This window comes from Micromys minutus (genome assembly GCF_963924665.1).
Source record: "Micromys minutus genome assembly, chromosome: 6".
Taxonomy (NCBI): domain Eukaryota; kingdom Metazoa; phylum Chordata; class Mammalia; order Rodentia; family Muridae; genus Micromys; species Micromys minutus.
In genome coordinates this window covers 43,160,901-43,184,403 of record NC_137975.1, presented here as the reverse complement: position 1 = coordinate 43,184,403, position 23,503 = coordinate 43,160,901, and the positions used below count along the sequence as shown (strand labels likewise).

Here is a 23,503-nt window from a genome sequence, read left to right as displayed (position 1 = left end):
TCTGTTTTCACCATGACTCCACTGTGGATACCCTCTTTAGTGAGAGAACAGTTAGGAATATTGACCTTGATGTATCAAACTGAGTCTCAAGGAATAAATTTGAGACCCAGGGTTTTTTTGTGTATGCCCTTCCAGCTTAACTGCCTGCAATATGAATCTCTGTCTTGAGTTGGTTTCACCCCCTGTATGCAAGTCTCCTGGACAGACTGTCTCATGACCCTGGCATCTCCAATATCTTGGAGGTCACTACCGCAACTTTAACACCTTCATTCAATGGCCTCTCAGGGCATCTGAGAAGGAACTGTGACTCTGTGACATGTGTCCTGGTCTCAGTTGCTTTCTGAAACTATAGCACTCCCTCAATCTTGCATTTTTTTGTTTCCAAAACCAGCGCTTCATGGATGGCACTGCTAAGTCTGGGGTATACCCTGGCCCCTTGAACCACAGCTGCACCAAAGTATGCACACTGAAGCAATTGCTTTCTAGCAGCAAGCAAGCCCTTATCTCTCTTTCACAAGATGGGGGCCTAGCTGGGTGTGATCTTGCTTGGAGAGTACTTTTCTGTCTCAACAAGAAGGGTAGGAGGCTTCTCCTTAATACCCCAAATCTTATTAAAGCCTCGCTTTCATTTCATTTCATGTGGATACAATGCTTCTTAAAGCTCGTTTCTTCTCCAGACTAAGTAGCTTTCATTTATTTCTACCCTGCTTCCTGCTCTTTTTCATCGTAGGTCTGAGTAAGTGTAATCAGTAGTAAGCACATATCAGACCCACACTCCACTGCTGTAAGTTTTCTTCTACTAATTAAATTAGTCCATTATTTTTAAGTTTAGATTTATGTAAGTTTTCAGGACAAGGGCAGAACATAGCCAAAGTATCACGTGAATGGCCTCTAGCCCAGTTGTTAATCATCCTTGTTCCCTCTGAAACTTCATGAGCTGGGATTCCACTGTTCACATAGCTCTCTGCACTACAGGCTCCTTCAATGGAAGAATGGCCAGGTAAGCTCTGTTTACAACATTCAATGCCTTTCTAGTCTAATGTTCTTAAGTCATTCTCATTCCTCCTAAAAACCAACACAGTCAAGGTCTTCATAGTAATGCCTTTACACAGTCAAGGTCTTCATAATAATGCCTTTACTTTCCTGCTTACAATTTCTGTTTCAGTCACTTTTCTGTTGTGATAAAATAGTCTGACAAGAACAACCTAAGGAAGAGTTTGTTTTGTCTCATGAGTGCAGAGAAGCAGAGTCCATCACAGTGGGAAAGACTTAGCAGTTGGGGCAGGACGCATTTCTATACAAACACAGGAAAAAGGGGAGGGGTGAAACATAAGCAGAAAGAGGGTGAGGCTACAAACCCTCAGTGCCAACCCCTGAGATATGTTTTCTCCTGTAGGGCTTCACCTTCCAAAGGTTCTATAACCTCCCCAACTGCCACCAAATGTGGTACCAAGTACCCAAATACTTGAGTCTGTGACACTTGTCATTCAAGCCACAGTTATTTCCCAAGCTGGCTTCACAGAATATTCTTTCTTAGTTCTTGAGGCTATAGTCTGAAACCTAAGCACCCAAGTCAGAACGCCATGCTTCTTTCAGACTGGGCACACACCTCTCCACAGCTCCCAGTGGTGGCTATACATCTCAACATTTATCCACCAGCAACTGAATCATTTCAATCTCCCTCTCCTGGTTTCTTCTCTTCTTTTCCCCTGCCCCTTACTTTCTCCCCATCTCTACTATCTCTTTTCTCATCTCTCTTCTTTCTCTCTCCCCCCCAAGCCCAATTTGTCACTATTAAGTGCTTTCCCTTGGAGTGTTGAATGTTTATATGGTGTTTTTCTCTAATACTGACACCAGACATATTGAGTTGGTATAACTAGAGTGTTTAGGATAAAAGCCTGAGTCTGGATATGGTCTATCAGCTGTCTCCTATCTACTAATTAAAGAGACAAACAATTGGGAAAAACAGAGAAAGGAGATTTATTTAATGTGGCCACATGGTAAGGACAGGTAAAGGGATTCATTGGCCCCACGTTCACCTTCAGGGTAAAGACATGAGCTTTATGTTTAAACAGAAAGACTTGTGCCAAGGGATCAGAAGAATACAAGAGTAAGCTGCCTTGGTAAGTGTTGTCTCTCTTAATGTTGTTTTAGTTCAGGTAGTTTGGAATGGTCCAAAGAAGTCATCCTTGCTTGAAAGATAAGGTAGTTGTCCTTAGATGATTACTTATGCTCCAAGACGCAGCCTCATCGTCACTGGAAACTGTCCTCGTTGGTATCAGGGTCCTCTCTGTCCGGAGAGTCCGTGTTCTTCCTAGAATCCAAGGTGACTCAAGAGAAAAAGTTAAAGGCAATGACTTAACTCTGCCTTCAGCTCAAGTGAGACAGACAGATGCAAAATAAAGGGGGATATACCATGCTTTCTATTGCTTTCAGTTCCCTAGGGGCCCAAGTGAGGGGTCAGTGATGTTTGGAAAAAGCAGAAATGTCCCTCTTTCACTGCTAACTCCAATAGCTTCATCTGGATTTGATGATATCTGCAAAAGCCCTATTAGAGCAAAGAAGATACAATTCACAAGAAACAGATTTGGAGTTTCATTGGTTTTGTTTTGTATTCATAGTGGGGTAGGACTGGACATAATAACCAATACACATGCTTTTCCTGAAAGAGAAACCATGTTTCAGACAGAACAGGTATAAATGCCTTTTAAAGATGCAACAGACTTAATGTGAGTAAGTGTGTGTGTCTCATTTCCATGTGTCTGTGTTTGTGCATGTGTATAGATCTGTCTGTCTTATATTTGTGCGTGTCTCCATGTGTGTATGTGTGTGTCTCTCTGTGTGTACTGTGTATGTGTGTCTGTATGTTTGTGTGTGTGTCAGTGTGCATCTGCAAGTGTGTCTTTGTATATATATGTGTGTCTAAGAGTATTGTGTAAGTGTGTGTTTGTGTTTGTATGTTTGTGTGTGTCTGTGTTTCTGTATATGTGTCTGCCTGTCTCTGTGTATGTCTGTGTGTCTGTCTTGAGTTTGTGTGTGTGTATGTCTGTGATTGTATATTTGTATGCATGTGTGTTGTTCTGGTATGTCTGTATGTTTATGTGTATATCTGTGTGTGTCTGCATGTGTGTGTATTGAACTAGAGAACTAAATATATATATATATATATGGTGAATGATTTCATACTAAGCTGTGCTCTCAGCTCTGAAGTGTTCTTTTAAAAAGTTCTTTTAAAAACACTATTTAAGAAATAAGTTTGATGCAGAAGATAATACTAACTATGACTATTGATGTTCTTAGACTAGATTGCATAATAAAGTTTAAATCAAATTAAGTTTCCTTTGTCTAAAATGTGAAAAAAACTTGCATTGAATATATAGAATTATTTTGTGGGTGGAGGAAGGAGGGAAATGTTTTGGTGAATTCATTATTTAATCTTCCACATGGACATGATAGTAAAATTTAAAAATGAAATTAAAAAGAGATACTGCATAAAATAAGATCAACATTTTTGTAGGAAAAAAATGTTAACTAGTCTGTTGTTGACGGAATCCTATCTCCGGAAAAGATGCTGAAGTCCTAACTCTTTGTGTCATTAAGTTTCTCTTACTATAACATAGTACCTGAGGTAACCAGCCTGTGAAGAAAGGAGGCTTGTTTTAAATATGGTTTCAGAGTTTCACACCCCTTGACCCTACTCTTATAAGCTGACAGTGGGGGGTGTATTACGACAGGGAATGACTCCTGGAGCAAAGCTTTTGCCTTAAGGCAGAAGTGGGCTAAACATGCTGGAGGCCAGCATTCCACAACACCTTCTAAGGACAAGTCCCTGGTAAACTACAACCTCCTTCCAGCTCTTGATGTAGAAACTTCTCAATAGCACAACAGGCTGAAGTAAAAGGCTTGACCACATGGACTTTGGGGAACTCCCCAAATCTAAGTGATAGCACTCAGTACCTCTATGTGGTCTTATTGAGATAGAATCATTGCAGACCATTAAGTTAAAATGAGGTTGTTATGCAGAGAAAGAAGATGGATAAAGAGAAGGTAGAAGGGAGATGAAGGGAAATAGAGAGGGATATTTATATCTACAATCTAAATTTTCAAAAAATAAACACTGGTTTAGAATACCAAAAAAGAAAACAATAAGATAAGTTGTCAGAACATAAATTCACTGCAGATAAGCTCACAGTAATAAAATAGTCTGAAAATATAACTTAATATGTGTATTTGTGTTCAATGAGATAACTGATAATGTCCATTAAAAAGAAAAATATTATGTCTAAAACACACACACACACACACACAACTAAGAAAGAGTAGTTACAACAACAACAACAAAAATACAATTAAAAATCAAGTATCTTGGAAATAGGCAAGTAAAGTGAGGGACTGAAGAATGGTTTAGATCAGCACAGCTGAAGAGAGAATTAGAAAACTGGAAGACAGTAGGGAAGGAAGCACACACTTACATCATGTGTAGCACACACCTACATCCACAATATAGAAGCATAAAAATTGCATGGATTTGGAGAATGCAGAAAAGATTAAGAGGTGCTTCAAGATGAAAGAACTTAGGGACTGTTGCATGTCGAAAAAAGCAATATCTAGAAAGCTAACAGCTGAGAAATTTTCTAGAAGTAAATGAACATATGAATCGTCTCCTCTCAACCATTTCCTCCTGACTGGCAGAGACTACTGTAGAGTTAGACAGACTGTAGTGGTAATAAAGTCAAGAATAAGAAGTAAACCATAAAATGGGACAAACGGCTACCTCACCTCTCAGAACCCTGCACAGTGGCTCAGAGGTGTTGATTTAACAGCACAGTATGGAAGCAAAAAGAGCTGCCTGTGACAGTTAGTAACCATTGTCACCATGGGCATCTAGAGTCACACAGGTGATAGGCCTCCAAGCACACCTGAGATAGATGGTAGGGACTGGGTTGTGGCATGAAGACACCTTCCCCACAATTGCACGGGCTGAGTTTGGTGAGAACAGTCGCGAACTAAACTCTGTTCCCACTATTCTCCATCAGCTCTCTCCAGCCAGTGTCCCCCTGTTTTCCCTTGTGTGTCCTCATTTACATGGGGTACTTACAGGACTTTTCACAAAGGACTTATGTTCTAATGACTAAGGATCAAATTTACCTACACATACTCATACACACACACACACACACACACACACACACACACACACACAGGTGTGGTACTTGGCTTTATTATTTTGTAGGAAATCTTAGCCAGGATAATAAGAGAAAAAATAAACTGTGTATGGATGAGACAAGTCTTTCAAATTATGATTATTGGCAACACAAAATTCTTTTTCAGACACAGTACTACAAAGATAATAGCCCAAATACTTTCTTGAACACATCACAATGCAGCGGGTATGGTGGCACGCTCCTTCAGTACCAGCACTGGGGAGGCAGAGGTAGGTGAAGCTGTGAGCTCAAGGCTAGCCTGTCTACATGGCAAGTTCCAACAGCCAGAACTGCTCCATGAGAGACACTATCTCAGAAAAAAATATCAAAAAGCAAAGTAACAGCAATAGATATTTAGTATACATCATAAGAAATGGTTCAAAGTACCAATAAAAAAATAAGTTAATTACATATCTAAAAGATCTCAGAAAAAAAATTACAAAAGATGTGCAAGATCATCCTAAAAGATTATACAACTTAAAGATGATAGAGAGGCTTCCAAATCAAAATTATATTCACAGCTCGGAGAACTCAATGCTATAAAAATTTGAATCCTTTCCAGATTAGTCTTTAATACCAAGAGTATTTATTGTTTGTTGGTCTTATTTATTTATTTATTTATTTATTTATTTATTTATTTATTTATTTTTGTATCCCTGGCTGTTCTGGAACTTGCTCTGTAGAAGACTGGCCTCAAAGTCAGAGATTCACCTGCCTCTCTCTCCTGAGTGCTGGAATTAAAATATTTCTTAATGGACCCTGAAAGGTCTGAGCCTAAACTTCACAATGTCAGGAACTAAGAATTGCTTAGGCAAATTTGCTGACGATAATGAAAAGACTTATTTTACCTGGTGTTGAGCTTTACTTTAAAAATAAAAGCGATTTAAATTCTGGTATCAAAGGAAAAGAATAAGGCCAGATTCATAGGATGAATGGCCCAGAAACTAGTCTACAACAACAACAACAACAACAACAACAACAACAACAACAGAGTCACACTGCCTAATCCCACAATTAGCCTACTGCTTTAAAAGGCTGAAATATAAAAATAAATTAATAATGTTTTTAGGAGCTGTATGTGATAAGTTTAATAGAACTCAGGCAATAGACTTTTTTTTTTTTTAATTAAAAACAAAACCAAACTAAGAAAACAATTTCTAAATTACAAGTTTGAAAAGTATGAGAGTGCAGAAATTAAAAATCAAAGCGTTTTCCTGGGTCGTGAAAGCAGGTAAGCTGGCCATGGTGGAGGGAGCTTGGGTGAGCCAGCCTTAAGGTCTGGAGCTAAGGAGAGCTGGCCCTGTTAGGAGCTGGTTGCAGCACTTGGGAGAGTGCTCTGTGCCTCAACTGGGCAGCTGGGTGGAGCTGGTTCTGGAGGCGTGGCTGCTGATGAGCCAGACCCCAGAGCAGAGCTGACCCTGCCTCTTGCTGCTCCTGACATTGGGTAGCCTAGCCAGGGCAGTGTTTGAGAGCTCGCCCTGCTGATGAAGATAAAGGACCAGTTTATGGATGCTCAGCTATCACACAGGTCCAGCCCCTAATCTCCATCATCTGTGAACTGTTGGGGAGTGTGAAAGGGCCATTCCTGCTGATCCAAAGCTGCAGGATCTCCAAGACACACATAGGGCAACAACAGGATAACCAGAGGAGGCTGAGTGAGGATCCAGTATTGAGGGTGTCACAGAAGCCAGAGATCTGGAACTAGACCAATGACTCATTGCAATGAACATTTGCAGGTGAAGATGAGTAGACAGAAGGCTGTGCTGTGGGACACACTGGCATACTACGGCTTCCATAGTGAGAAGTTTTCTATGCCTTGTTTTGTTTCTTTTATGTGTGTGTTTTTAAGCAGGGGAGGGAAGTTGCAAAGTTGGAAGGTGGATATGAAAGGACAGGGAGCTGAGTGGGACTGGGATGCATGATGTGAAACAAAGAATCAATACAGACTTTAAAAAAACCCAGCAACTTTAGCTTAAGGAAGTAATCAAAAGTAGGCTGGAGGGCTGGAGGACTCAGCGGTTTGGAGCACTGACTCTCTTCCAGAGGTCCTGAGTTCAAATCCCAGCAACCACATGATAGTTAATAATCATCTGTAATGAGATCTGATGCTCTCTTCTGCTGTGTCTGAGGACAGTGACAGTGTAGTCAAATATACATACAATAAATACATAAATATTAAAAATTATATAAAAAGATACACCAGGAACAGACAGGAGGTATTTGTGAAGCATATAACAAAGGAACAAGATTAGGAATGAAAATAAAAAGACTTCAAAACTAAGGGAAAGAAGAATTGCCCAATAATGAGTAGAAAAAACAGCTAGCTGCAATTCACAGAAAAAGAAGCCCAGAAGGTGAGTATACTCATAAAACTGTACTCCTCACCAGCTTTCAGACATTTAAAATTTAAAAGGCCATAATGAGCAAGGAGGAACCCTAAGCACTTGTATAAATTTGGATTGATATGGGTTAATAGAAACTTAGCAATTCTGGCATAGGTGTAGCACATTGACTATTAGCATGGTTCGATGGAATCCAGTGCATTTATGGAATTCAGGGAAAAATTCTGTTTTTAGTTATTCAGTGCAGTGAGTCTTTTACGCACCACACTGTGGAAAACATCGAATGTTTACAGCAGCTAGAGTGTGGCTCTAATAGGTTGCAAATCTTCTAAGTTCCCACCAAAGGAGAATGAATTGGTTATGTAGATTGGTATAGTCATCACCCCAAATTCCTGGGGCCAGCATTGTTTTGTATTTACTTACATACATATTTATTGAATATATCCTATATATTTCATGTACATAATGAAGCATCTTGGGGAATAGGACTCAAGTCTAAATACAAAATATGTTTGTGTTTCCTGATGGTGGTATGTGCTTGCTTAGTACTCCCAAGGCCCTGGATTTGACCCCAGCACTACAAAAGAATAAAAACATGAATTTATGTCTCATGCGTACCATGTACAGACAGCCTGAAGACTTCATATGACATGCTAGTTCTGTACAGATAACCAAATTTTGTAGCCTACACATTTCTACTTGTGGTGTCAGGGTTTTACTTTCAAAGCATTTCAAATTTAGATTTTGAAATTAAGGATGATTAACGTGTATGTCTGTAGAATAAACGCTATAGCAGGTAAATTAAGTCCAAGGCATACACAGAAAAATGCTACAATTAAATATAAAAATGTAACACTCCTGAGGAATAGTTAAAGGCACACGAATCCCACTGCTATTTAAACATTAAGTGTGATAGAAGCAGACTGAATGCTCCTCTCTAAAGCATCCTTTGGGAAAGATAATTTCTGTGTGTATGGGTGTTTTGTGTGCATGTGTATCTGTGTACCTTGTGTGTGCTGAGCTCCTGGAGACCAGCAGAAGATGGAGCCTCTAGGACCGGAGGTTGTTAGACAGCTGTTAGCAACTTTGTGGATTTGAGGCACAGAACCCAGATCCTCTGCACTGTGTTTTCAAAACATGGCCAATCTTCCTTTTCATTTGTCTTTTTCTTTTGCATAGTCGTGGGGCATGAACTAAGACCCTAATAAATGGTAGGTGAGCTCTTTACCACGCAGGTGCACTCCCACCCTCCCTTGTCCACCTTCTTTGACCTATGGACAACTCTTCAGAAAGCCTTTGGATTCTACCATAGCTTCTTTAATACATATTTCTTTAGCTGGTTTCTGGGCCCTTTCCTATGCAAATTCAGAATTTACAGCATTTGTAAGGATCAACTAGAAAGTAAGACTTATCTACTTCCCTAAAGCTTATGTCACAAATAGGAACGATCTCCAGAGATAAATGTATGGAAACAGGGAAAGTCTTCCGGGAGGAGAGTCAACTCAAGAGGAAGATGACACGTCATTTAATACTACACCATTTCAATACCAGAGAATTGTCAACAGCAAAGGAGCAAAAGTTGGTGACAATGACATTGTTAATGTTTACAGCCCCTTTACACTCCATACCTAGACAACCAGGTTAGCCTTGGCATTTAAGTATAATTCACGGGTTAAGACCATCTGAACTTTGTTGTCTGAGACAGGGTTTTGGTTTGTACTCCTTCCTGGCTTAGGATTCCCTTGGAAGCCAAATCAAACTCATGGTGATTCCCCTAAGTGCTGGGATTATAGGTATGAGCTCACATCCAGCCCTCTAAACACTTTAGTTATTAGTTAGAAATGAAAAGGTTCTCTGTATAAGTTTTACATGTAATTGTATTTTGAAGTACACGTTTCAGTGTGAATCTGATCTTTAAACTTTTATTAATTATAATTATAGTTGGTAGTCTAGAAATGATGTATAAGTGAACCCTAATTTGTTGGATTTTAATTTTATGGAGGCCTAAAGTTGCTTATCAACTTTTAATTAACAATCAGTGGTAAAAAGACATTGAAGAAAATATTTTTTATTCTAAAATTTTTAAAGAGTGGAAAAGATTCTTAAAAAAATTGTATCAAATATATCATGGTCCTTCTACTATTCTCCAAAACTTTCAAGTGACCTATTGGGTATTTCTTTCCTAGAAACCCCAGAAAAATCAACCAGACAATGTAATCTGGGCTTCAGTTCGGGTTTCCCCAGGGGAGCCTTCTCTTCCTGACAAGGTGCTTAAACATCCAGTGTTACTTTGAGGTTTTATCTATGGGATTCGTGTCTTTTGGGCTCATTAAGAAGATGTGCAGAGATTACAATGTCAATAACACCTAATGACTGGGCTGTGAGAAAGACCTGCCTAAGTACACAGAACGGAGGCAGAGCCGGGCACACAATGGGAGGCTCACATCCTACATTTCATCACAGGCAAGTAGCAAACAAATTAATAATCCTACCTGTGCTCTGCTAGGATAATTACTACCGTGTAAAGAACTGCTCCGAGACCTTCCAGATAGTGCTGTTCCTTGCTTTTATTTCCTTCTATTGGTCAGTTTTTGTTTAATCTTTTAAAACTGGCTATCGGAGAAATGAAACCCGATGGCTCTCTTTAGAACTCTCAGAACTTTGTAACAAAGAAGCCCCTTGCAGCCTGCTTGGGCAGGACATCCCTGGTGTAACATTGTTTTGATCATATAATATTTCTTTAATTCACTTTTCTCAGAGTATTGTATATACTAGCCACAGACTTCAGTTCCCCTCACGCCCGACGGAAAAGTAGTTATTAAAGAAATGAAGGTGAAGTTGTTTTGATTTATACACCAGCTGCTCAGAGCTTCGTTGCTTTCCCGTGGTCAATTAAAATATAGATGTGGCAGAATCTCGGTTTGGCATCACATTAGAAACAGCTCGTGAAGAGAAGCAAACAGAAGAATTAGCTCCGTAAATCCTCCGTAGGTTATTTTATTTAATCCTTTTAACAAGTGTACAGGGTAGAGTTGCTACCACGTATGCAGCAGAAGAAAGCTGAAGAGAGCTGCCCAGGGAGTAAGGAGTGAACTGATACTGGAGGCAAAGCCTGGCAGCTTCCAAAGTGCTTGGACTTCCTGGTGCATTACAGACTGTGCCTGTTCCTATATGCTTTGGGGGTCAGACAATCCAGTGCTGGGGTACCTGGCACAGACTTTTGGGGTGCTCCATTGAATACCCAAGTTCCACTGTTGATATAACCGTACACAGCTAATAGCCTAGAGTTGATACAACCCTTGTGGAACTCACATGAGCTTACCTGCTCAGTGGAGGGAATTAATAGGGGAAACCATAACTTATGGGGTGCTAATGAGAATCAGAGTTAGACCTTGAAAAGAATATCACCTCTTTCTACCACACAGCAGCTGCATATACTTCCAAAGAGTACTGTGTGGGGTGAGAAAACAGTCTGGATGCAGTACAGAACCCTGTTACAGAGAGGGTTATTTTTTCATGTTCACTGGGGGCATTTTAAATATTAATATTGATCTGAATATTTTGAATAATAAAACACAAACTAGTGACCTCAGAGCCCAAGACAATTTAAGGGATTACTTATAATCCTCAAGGACAAGGTATTGTGAAACAGGTATTGTTGAACTTTAAAACAATACCTTCATAAAATAAAAGAAAGGGAGAGTTATATCCCTGCACACCACACAGCTACTTAAATCATGATAGTTTTATTTAAAAATTTTAAAATTTGGATGCCAAGAAACTCTCTGCTGAGTGTCTATGGCATCCTACAACTAGGTATGTTTATGCCTAGGTGAAATAGGAACATCCACAAGGGCACATGGCATATCCTGATCAGGTATTTAGTACAGGAAGAGGGTGTATTTAGGGGTTGTTCATTTGTTTGGTTTTTTGCAGGATGCTGAAGGAGTGTGTGGTGGCTGCCAGAATGACTGGTGAGACATGCAGATGCTGCGACAAAGAATGATGCTGACTGTGATCTTGCTGTGTGCCCTGACAATGGTGACGGGGAAGCCATTTTGGACATGTGTCCCTGACCCACCTTTGCTTGTCTGTATCTCAGATTAGACAAGCTGCCTTGCTTCAAGCTCTTAGACCTTGTGGGACAGAGAACATGAGGACTGTGGGAACTGCCTTCAAAAACTTAGTAACAAAATTATGACTCTTCTCTTTCCTTCAGTGTGACCAGTTATTCTGACTCAATCATGGACTGGTCTGGAAATCAAACCAATATTGGAAAAAGGAAATGACAGTCTTCATTTGAAAGGGTGGTTCTGGACATTTTCAGAGAAATATTTGGAAGTTAGCTGTAGTTCTTTATAAAGATATGTTAGCAATAGACAAAATTGGGACAGGTTCTGGACTTTGAACAAGTGTTAGTACAAGTGTTAAAGCTCTGAATATTTTATTAATTAGTTGTGTTAAACTTACCTTTGTTCCTTCTATAATATTTAATGTAAATATGCTGATTGTACACTTTCTAATTGTGCTTGTGTATTGAAATCTGGCATGTCTGTTATGGTGGTCTATCAATCAGCTTTTATTTTATTGCCTGTGAATATTATAGGACCTTGGAATTCTGAAAAAAAAAAAAAGCTTGCAGATACTGGAAGAAGTGAGTCAGGCTTTAAGTAGAGGCAAGAGGGCAGTGGGCTTGGTTATTGCTGGTATAGTTGCTTTAATTATATTAATTGCTATCACCACTGCTTCTGCAATTGCTTTGACACAAGAAATTAAGACAGCTATGATTTGTTAATCATTTTGCAAAACATGTTACTAATGTTCTGATTATTCAAGAGAATTCAGATAGGTGTTTGGAACAATGGATTGATGCTCTTTATGGTTCTATTCAAACTATTAAAAAGGAGGTTCAGAATTTAAGAGTAAGAAGCCATCTTTAGTGTCATGCTAAATACTAATGGATTTGTGTTACTTCTAAAATTTACAGTGATAGTCACTATAATTGGGAAATGTTTAAAGGAAGGGTATTTGGCATAATTCTAGCACTTCTCTGGGTGTTTTAACTTTGCATACAGAGATTATGATTTAAATAATATTTCTCTGCTGAACATTGATGCTGTAGATATTACTGATAAAATTATTCATGGCCTGAGGTCAGTATTTCCATCTTGTTCAAGCATCAAGAATGGCATATATAGCTTGATCGTGCTAGCCTTTCTTGTCCTGGGAATACTTTTATTCCTGTCCAGTATGATAAAGCTTGCCTTTAACAATATCAATATGTTGGTGGCTAAAATACATGACTTGAGACTAAGAATGGACCCCAAGACAGAGTTATTAATTTATCAGACAAGCAGTCAGAGATGGGTAAGTTCAGCACAGCATCTTACCATTATTTGATAATGCATACACCACCACAGCTAAGTAAGGCATTCTTGACAGAACAACCCAAGACAGATGCAATCTTGTTTATGAAATAAGAGAGGGGGAGATGTGGAGAGCTATGGGGACCAATTGGGATGAATTTGGCATTGGTCTGGGACAAGGAAATAAGATCAGGTAGGAATCTGATTTGGGGCCAGAACAAAGAAGGCAAGAATATGATTTTGGGTTAGGACAGGGAAGTAGGCTCAGATGTCTTTGTCATTCTGATAGCACGTAGTGATCATGGAACTTTGTTTATTGACTTGCTTGTTTCTTAACCTAAAACTTGCTTTATTACTTACATGTAATTAAAATGGTATAAAAGCAGATTGGGGAACAAAATAAACCCGCCCCAGCCTCAAAACTGGCTGGGGTCATGCTAAAATTTTAAAATAAAAATAAGAGGGGCTGAAGACATGAGTGGCTAAGAGCACCCGCTCAGCAAGCACAAAGACCCAAGTGTAAATCCCAGGCACTACATAAAAATAGAGGGCATGGCTGCATGTGCCTATAACCTCAGCACTAGGCAATAGGTGGATCCTGAGAACTTACTGGCCATAGCCAAGAAGACAAGCCTCCAGTTCTGTCAGAGACCTGTCTGGGGCAATATAGCAGGGGTGACAGAAGAAGATACCTGATACCCACTCTGGCCTCTGAGTATACATACATGGATATATACATCACACATCCATGTGTATGTGACATACACACGCACACACACGCACGAACAGCATATACACAGTCCCATTTATGGAATATATGCCAGATATTATTGTGCACACTATACTTCATGGTATATAAAGTGATATTTTGCTTGTAACTCAGATGCATATTAACTATATAGCTAACTCCTCACTAGTATATATTTATATACTAGTACTTGAAAATGCTGTTAATATATTATTTCCTAGGAGCTACGGATGTTAATAAAACTCACAGCTTGGAATGACCTGCTAGGTGGTGGCAATGATGTTCCCTGACAGGGCATCATGGACGCTGTCTGTCCACAAGCAGCTGCCCCTAACAACTGCATTCTGGTAAGAGATTCATCCACTTTCCAAATTACTAAACTAGTTATTCAGCTTTCTGCCTTATGTTAACTTGTTTGTTTTTACTCACAAAATAATGGAAAACTAATTTTAATAAATGTTGGATCATCTGGAGTAATTAACCAGATACTGTGTTATTTATGCTATAAATACTTTAAATGTAGACATTTGAGAAAGAATTTTCTTGCTTCTTGAAAGTTAATTAAAAATTACTTAGGGGTCTCTCTCTCTCTGTCTATCTCTGTGTGTGTGTGTGTGTGTGTGTGTGTGTGTGTGTGTGAGTGTGACTGTGTGTATGTGTGTGTATATGAGTGTGTGTATGTGAGTGAGTGTGTGCATGTGAGTGTATGTGTGTATATATATATATGAGTGGGAGATAGATAGTATGTGTGTGTGAGTGTGTGTATGTGTGTGAGTATGAGTGTGTGTGTGTAAGTGAGTGTGTGCATGTGAGTGTATGTGTGAATACGTGTATAAGAGTGAGAGTGAGTATGTGTGTATGAGTGTGTGTATATGTGTGTGTAAGTGTGTGTGTGAGTGTGTATATGTGAGTGTGTGTGTATGTGTGAAACCCAACACCTAGAGAGAAGGCAATGTTCTTGGCTGAGCTATTTTGCCAGCCTTGGAAAGTCAACTGTGGATGTAATTTTCTCAACTGGTTTGTTTGGGAATGTACTGCTGTGATTATAATCTTCTAATTCAAATTTTAGGTCAGCAAAAAACTCTAAACTTACCAACCCACATTTTGCTTTTTGTGATAAGCCACAAGTACATTTAGATGTTTTAGAAATGACAACACCCTCATAGAAGAAGGGGAAGGGGAATGATGGGGGTTTCTGGAGGGGGAACCAAGAAAGGGGATAACATTTGAAATGTAAATAAAGAAAATATCCAATAAAAGAAAAAAGAAAAGAACAATATGAGCTGGAATTTCCAATCTAGCAAATCTAAGTCATTATTTAAATACTGACATTGTTAAACATTGCTGTTCCCTGAGCTATGAAGTCCAGTGTGAGCATGGCTGTAATCTAGTCAGCCCGGGAAGTGTCCATCACTGTGTTTGTTCAAAGATTCCTTTGTCCCTAAGAAGACAACACTGAGTGAACTTCAACAGGAAGCCGTCCACTGCACAGTCACCCAGGGAGGAGACTCTGCACTTTCTGCAGAGACCGCTGTTTAAGCTCTTACCACAGATCCTCCCTGCACATTTTCATTAACTAAGCTACTTTTAAATGTTTCCAGACATACCAAATAAGTTACTTCATTCAGAGGTCAGTCAAGATCAATGCTATAATGCAAAATAGTAACATTGTATATTATTAATTTCATTTGTTTACTATGTTCTACACATTTATAAGCTTTTAATAATAAATTCTATTCCCCCAACCCTGAGCATTAAACCTGGGGTCTCATATTCTCTAATCAAACACTTTACCGCTGAGATCTACCCTCATCCCTCACCCTGGGCATTCTACTTAGATTTATTTTGGCTTCCAAGTTCAGAGGAAAGTTTTACAGATGTATATAGACAAAATAAATTGTAGTGTAAAAGTACATCCAAACTGAAGCTCTTTAAGGATTGAGAATTCAAAGAGAAATTTTCAAGAAACAGTTTTTCTTTTTCTGCCAATTATTAAATTGGCTAAACAGACATTTAACTAGTGCTTCAAAATTTTGGGAGTTTTTCCCCCATTTTTTTTTGCAGTCTAGTAAAAAGAAATGAAACTTAAACTGAGATAGCTTCTGAGTTTGAAAAATGACAATTTATGCTTTCAACTTGCAGCAGTCAGAACACAGAAAGGCAAGAAGTTTATAAATTGACTGAAAATCTCAATTTCATGATGATACCAAATACCTTTGGCTAAACAAGGAAAACAAAATGGAGGGAGAATTTCTGTGAGGGTTGATAGCAGCCTGGACTAGAGATTGAGGCTCAGAAGAGGTGGAAGAGGAGGAGAAATAAAGGTTGATCTGTCTTGTGCACTTAGACTATGTAAAGACCTCTTTTTCTAACGAGACAGGGTCTTGTCTGCTTTCCTTTGGTGCTGTGGGGAATGCCAGGGCTTCAGATAAGCTAGGGCTATAGAAAACACCTCCACTCCCACTGCCTAGATTCTTACCTTCTGAGAACTCTGTATGAGCCACCTGATCACTGAATGGGTCCTCATATTTGAGTTCCACCTGAACGTTAACCAAAAACATTTCATTACTGAACTTTGGCAATATTAATGGATTACATGTTTAATAGGGAAAAACAGTTGACCTACCTTGGATGGATGAGGAATGTTTGGAGGAGAGGATGGCTCTGCCAAGTTCACATACAAGGGCTTAACTCTCTGGAAGACACAAGCAGCAGATACTGTGTGTCAAGGGCAAATCATAGTCAAAGCAAAGAGATGGAGACCCTCTGTGCTAATCAGGCTCCTCTCGAGAAGCAGACTCACATATATACAAATGGGACTTATTAGAGTGGTTTATGGATTACAGTCTGACTATACCAACAATGCCTTTCTCCCTATGGAAAGTTAGAATCCAGTCGTTATTCAGTCCATGAAGATGGATGTGTCAGCTGGATTTTTGTTATATGCTGTAGAGTCCTGAAGAAATTGGCTCTAATGCTAGCAAAGGCACACACTGTTCAGTGAGAGTGGAGATAAGCAGGGGAAGAGCAAGAGCTTCCTTCTCCCACATCCTTTATGAAGGCTGCTAGCAAAAGGTGTGGTTCAAATTTAAGGTGGCCCTTCCCACTTCAGAAAGTTTGGATTTAGCGTGAGTCTCCCAACTCCAATGTTTCAATCAGGACTCTTTCACAATGGTTTACAGATGCTGGGTTTTAGTTTAGCCCAGGTATAATTAAGTTGACAACACATTTAAGTAGCCATCACATTCTGACTCCTCAACCAGGACAGGAAAACCCAGCTTCCAACTTACATATTCAAATGTAGATGGTAAGATCCTTTCTTTTAAACCAATGGTGGTATACACTTAGGGTCCCAACTACTCAAGTAGCTCAGGCAGGGGGATTGTGTAAACTCAGACGTTTGAGACTAGCTTGGTCAATATAGAGATTTCCCAACTCAAATCAACAACATCAATACCACCTCCAACAACAAGTAGAAGCAAAGGGTCACTGTTGAGGCTCTTTAGAGATGATTCAAGGAAACTATTTTGCTTCCTGTCTCTTCTGACTTTACTTTCTTTTGATTATATCTTCAACTTGGGATTTTCTGCAAGTTGGTCCATGCACAAAGTTTTGTGCTTACAACTTACAGTGGAGAGAAACATTATAAAAAACCCTCTTCAATTGTTTCTGAAATGAACCTGTATAGATATATTTTCTTGTTATTATTTCCTTAACAATACAATATAGCAAACAACTACATAATATTAATTATGTAAATTATTCAATGAATAGTATATTACACTAGGTAGTTCAAGTAATCTAGAGAGACTATGGGAGGATTGTAAAACAGCACACATAAATAATATATTTATCTATATCTAATCTATCTATCTATCTATCTATCTATCTATCTATCTATGTATCTATCTATCTATCTATCTATCTATCTATCTATCTATCTATCTATCTATCTATACTGTCTTAAGCATCCAAGGATCTTATTACCTGTGTAGCAAGCAGTGTCCACAGATTATGAAAAATGGACTGACAAGCAAGAGGAACGACAAATAAAAGACTTTTTTGAAGTTCTGGAGCAACCACATGAAGGCACCAGTAATACATATTGTCAGTAAATCATGATGAGAAGAAGGTGCAGGTGAAGTCGTTCAAGGTCATTATGCATGCTAACCAGAAACAGTCTGGGATCCAGGTATGCTGCTTAGAATCTATGGGGTTTCCCTTATTTCTTTATTCCATCTTGATGAGTATATTTGTTCAGGAATTCATTTGCATGTGTGTATTTCCATGCTTTTTTTTCTATCCCCATAGCCCAATCTCAAAGGGGTGTGAGGTTAAATGTTACACGTACCCACATTCAGACAAAATGCTCATACACATAAAAATTTAAAAGTAAAAATAAAAAATATAATCACAAATGCTGTCAGATGTAAGACTTAGAAAAGAACACCATGCCTACAGTCCTGTAGCTCCTCTTACTTTGAGGACATTTGCCAATCATAATGAGTATATATATATCATCAAGGTAAAAGAACCTAGCTCAGCTCTTCTACTTAAAATGTGTGATTTAACAAGGTAGCCTGGCTCCAAGATGAATCTGCGGCCTTAGTAATAAGAATAGAAAGTATATAAGGGGATGAGGAGAGAATACAGCATCATGCATACATACATGATGTATATAAACAAAATCTGTAGTATATACGATGCATAGAAACCAAACCTGTAACAGAAGTGATGTTTCTTTACACAATTATATCCACTAGCTTGCCACAAGGCACAGCATGAAAAATTAAAGGAGATTCTTATCCTTGATTAATCTGCAGCAGATATGAGAAACCACTGGCTAAGAAGACTTATGACATGAAATAAAAAAATAAGTTTTAACAGTATATTTTTAAAGAAATAGATACATTGATCATAAAAGTACATGCAATTTCTAAGCATATAAAACTGCAAAGATAATATTGGAAAAGAGAAATACAAGTCCAAGGATTTATGTGAGCTGATTGAAAGGATTACCATACAGTTGTTAGTGAGAAGGCATGGGACTTGCAAAAAGACCCACAAATAAACTAGCAGAACAGGGCAGTGTTTAGAAATAGACCAATAGATTCACAGTTGATTACTAAAAGGCAGAACAACTTGTGAAACTGCATGGAAAAAAGTACCAAAGTGAAGTGTTCACACAGAATGTGGAAAATCACATTCTGAGTTGGGAGTATCACTGGTCTTCGCTAGAAGAAAAAGGTTCTTTTACCTTGATGTGGTGACACATACCTGAAATCCCAGCACCCAAGAAGCTGAGGGAGGAGAGTGTAGAGTCTGAGCCTTGACTGCATAGTGAGATACTGCTCATCCTCAAAATCATACCTTTGAATTCCAGAGTGCTTAGAAAGTAGCAGCAAAAATATATAACAAGGGGTCCAGGAGATGTCTCACTGGTTAAATTCACCTGGTGCACCATCAAAAAGACCAGAGTTCAAATTCTGGTGCCCATATAATAAACAAGGCATTTGTTGCTCACTTGTAATCTCAGCTCTGCCCTGAGGGGCCGATACAGGAGGCTCCTAGGGCTTACTGGCTTTTATCCTACCTGAGAAAATATAACCTCCAGGTTCAGAGGTAGAGAAATGATAAAGGATACCCAAATACATCTTCTATCCCTCTCCCGACAGGTGAATTAGGTACCTACATACGTACCTGCCCAGTAAACACCCACAGTCATTCATCAATCAATCAATAAACAATAAAGTACAATACAATATATATATGACAAACAATTGTTCCCAGGATACCTAACAGTGTTCTATAGCTCAGTGAGAGTTCACAGAGGACAACAGCAAAAGGGTGGGTTTGATGGAGAGGTTGCTTTATGATGATAGAATTTCAGTTCTGCAAAATGGAGGAATTTCGTAGTCCAAATACCTAACAGTGGGAATGCAATTAATATTAACAGAACTAGGTACTTAAAAAGATTTAAAAGGCAAAGTTTCTTATGTCTTATATAATTTCCAAAAATGTTGGTCCTTCCAGAAAAAATATCTAGGCACGGCCAGTGAAGATATTGAATGATGCTCAGTATCTGTCAGGAAAATAAAATGAAAGTAAAGTACCATGTTTTTAAGGATACTGTTTATAAATGTGCCAATAAAGACCACAAGCAAACGAAGCCAGGCACAGTTGCACACACCTTTGGTTCTAGTGCTCAGAACTTCTTTAAGTCTGAGGCCAGTTTGGTCTACATAAGTTCCAGGACAGCCAGAGCTATATAGTGAACCTCTGTATTGACAGACAGACAGACATCCCCACATACAACAACAACAAAAAGTGATACTAATAATCCAAGAAGGATACAGGGCATATGAAACTCTCATCAATAGGAGGCTAAAATGCCAGCACTAATCTACTTGAACTGGTACCATGTCATTTAGATATCTAGATGAGACCAGTTCTTTGTGAATTCTGGATGTTAGTCCCCAGTTTGAAGCATAGCTAATGAAGATCTCTTCTATTCTCTGTGGACTGTGTGCTTTGCTTATAGTTTCTCTCAATGTATAAACCTCCTTCCCATATAGTGTGATTCTCGGGGCTAGTTCCCGTGCTCCTGACAACCTGTTTAGAGAGTGCTTGCCTAGCTCAGTGTCCTGCAGGACATTCTCTGTATTTCCCTCTAGCCATTTTAGCATTTCAGATGTTTGAAATTAATACTTTTGATCCATTTTGAATTAATTTTTTATAAAAAATAAAAGATACAAATCTATTTTATCCAGTTTTGCTAACACCATTTGTTGGATACACTATTTTATCCCATTGGGTGTTTCTCCCAGCTTTGTCAAACATTATGTGGCCACTGGGCTAGACAAATGGCTAAGAGGTTATAAGAACTGGCTGCGCTTCCAGAGGACCTTGGTTCAGTTCCCAGCACCCACAGGGCAGCTCACAGCTCACAGCCATCTGTAACTCCATTTCCAGGGGATCTTACACCCTCACACAGACATACATGCAAACAAAACACCAATGCACATAAAAATTTAAAAAAAGGATCATCAAAAAAAATTTTTTAACGTTAGGTGGCCATAGCTTTATTGGTTTATTAATGGGCTTCTAAATAGATTTGGTGACAATACTATCCTGACAGGCTATTTCAGAGCACTATGATCTCCTGTAGTAACTTATTCCTAAAAAAAAAAAAAAATGATTTTAAAGTGATAAACACTGAAAGGACTTTGAAGGGGCATTATTTAGACTATAAGCCTCTTAATTTTTTTAAAGAATCTATTCTCTCATATAATCATCCTGACCACAGTTTCCCCTTTCCTTTCTGCTCCTAGCACTCTCTCCATGGTATGTCTCCCAATCTAATCCTCTGTTTTTCCCTCCAGAAGGGGACAGATCTCTCAGGGACACCAAGTGAACATGGCATATGCAAGTTATAATAAGGCTAGGCATGTCCTGGCATATTAACGATGGAAACAGCAACCCAGGAGGAGGTGGGAACTCTCAAGGCAGGCAACAGAGTCAGGGACAACCCCCGCTCCCTCTGTTAGGAGTCCCAGAAGAACAGCAAGCCACAACCACAGCATGACTATGAGGCTCTTTAAACAACACCCTGCAGCCGGACTCATCCTTTTGTAAAAATCACCCAATGGATCCAAAGAGGACTTGAGCACCATGGCAGAAGCTTGTGAGTTGCTGCCATGGTTACTGACTTGCCAGTTGAAGTTTACCAGATCCATTTCTATACCAAATAAAAAATTACGAATGTCCTTATTTATTGTTTTGTAAACAGTACTCTTTCATTAAGACAGGGCGAGTAACGGTCTATTTCAGTGTTAGACTTGATCTACAGGTCTCCTATGCTATGGTCTGAGCAGGGTGTATGTGCCATCGAGGTTCACATACTGGAGACTTGATCTCCAATGTGGCATAAATACTTGATGGAACCTTCGGGCGGTGGTGCCTGTTGGGATGTCCTGGTGTCACTTTGGGGTGTTCTGTCAAAAGGTAGTTCTTGGGCAACTCTTGAGTTTTCACTGGATGGTGTGTACGGAGCAAGCCTGGATCCTCTTGTTCTCTCTTCTCCCTGGCTCAGGATGTGAGCACTTGTCCTGACAGACTCTCCTGCCATTGTTGTTTGTTATGAAATGGCACAGCCAAAGGGAAGCCCTTTCTGCCAGCCTACGTGGCATTATTTGGACTTTGAATCTCTGTGAGCTAAGTGAGCCCCTTTATTTTGTCATAGTGATGGAAATTTGGTAATTACAGCTTCTAATTCAAAATGAATGACTCGGTTCTTCTACCCTTTGGAGGTTATAGGAGACTTGAAGCATGAGCTTTGATACTCCCCTGTGTGTCAAAGATGAACAAATGGGTAGATACCACTACCCGATATAAGCAGCCCATCCTCTGGGATTCGCACTGGCTTCTGTCATAGCTCAACCAGATGCTGCATTATAACAGTCTTGTTTCCACATCTGTGTCTCACACTGACTGAGCTCTTTGGGGTGCACTTTGATCTGTCCCCCTAGTAGCTGGGTGACTGTTCTGTGTTAGTTCCATAGCTTATGGTATGATAGAAGTTCAGTAAAGGATTTACATCTTTCACAGACATAAACACCTACATTCAAAGACCATCTAAGTCGTCTATGTACTCACTACATAATTGAAGGAGGTGTCACCAATCACTGCACACTGCCGGTTAAGTGTTTGCCTAGTGAACATCTCATTCTTTAGGACGTGAAAGCTGTAACAGAAGAAGGGATACAAGATGTTTAGTCATCCTAGGGTAAGAACAATGCATACTGTGTTGGTAAGAACCACATTAAAATTTTAAATATTTCCAAATAAAAATATTAAAATAGTAATTTAAACATTTCTTCCTTTTAAAAACACTACACATCCTAGTTCTGGAAAAGTTTAGAAGTAACAGCAATTAACTATCCCTCCAAGTCTAGATTAAAGATTCTCATTGAAATGAGGGTATTTTTGAGAGATGTCTGTTTTTAGATAGGGGAAAACAAATATTCAGGGAGAATGTGGGATATGTTATTCCCATCATCATCAAAGCTTAGGTCCAAACAGTGTCTTTCTCATCTCCAGGAGGCTCTCACAGACTTGAGATTGGAAAAATTAAGCATCAGAAATAGTAAGAACCACAATTTATTCCTTAGGAAATATTGAGCACTATTGTTGACAGTGCTAAACTGAGGAGATTCAGAGTTAGAGACATAAGGTCTGAAATGTGGCTGGACATACTTTTTCTAGTAAATGAACAAAAACATCACAGCAAAATTGGGGAAGTGTCTCAGTGGTAGATTATTTGTCTAGCATGGACAAGATCCTGGGTCCCATCTTCAGTATCAGAGAAAAAGCAAAATCGAAGACAATGAAACAGCTAACGACTCTTTAATTCCTGTTCCATATCCTCCCCTTTTGAACATGAGTATTTATAAGCATGATTGACAGCTATGTTAATACAATGCCCACCCCACTTTGCATGTGGGAGCAAATGGACTCATCCACAGCTTTAGGAGCCCATAAAGAGCCTCACTAATTCTGAATTTAGATCATGAGAATGGAGACTTTGAGGTCAAGAGTCTTAAAAAGGGTTTAGACTTGAGCTGACGCTGTAATGGGCAGGATGAAGGGAGAAAACCTTGAAGTGTCCTGAGATCGCAATTTGCATGTACTAGAGGCATAGATACTTGGGGTCAAAAGACTTGCCACTAGATATTCAGTCTACTGCGGTCCCTCTTTGTAATGTGTGTAGCATGCATGTGTGCATATAGATGTGTGTAGCATGCATGTGTGCATATAGGTGTGTGTAGCTTGCATGTGTGCATA

At 39.2% G+C, this 23,503-nt stretch overlaps 1 protein-coding gene across 1 annotated transcript in view; it reads right to left on the bottom strand.

Moving 5' to 3' along the window:
* LOC308421990 (uncharacterized protein C10orf67, mitochondrial) overlaps nucleotides 1-23,503 on the bottom strand; it is a gene marked incomplete at both ends in the record, with an annotated part of 98,669 nt that overhangs the window by 5,596 nt on the left and 69,570 nt on the right. Inside the window, 4 exons of the mRNA XM_080918484.1 lie at nucleotides 2,228-2,314; nucleotides 16,140-16,200; nucleotides 16,287-16,355; nucleotides 22,316-22,403. Of these exons, the coding sequence (XP_080774610.1) occupies nucleotides 2,228-2,314; nucleotides 16,140-16,200; nucleotides 16,287-16,355; nucleotides 22,316-22,403 (305 nt within the window). The remainder of the gene's footprint in view (nucleotides 1-2,227; nucleotides 2,315-16,139; nucleotides 16,201-16,286; nucleotides 16,356-22,315; nucleotides 22,404-23,503) is intronic.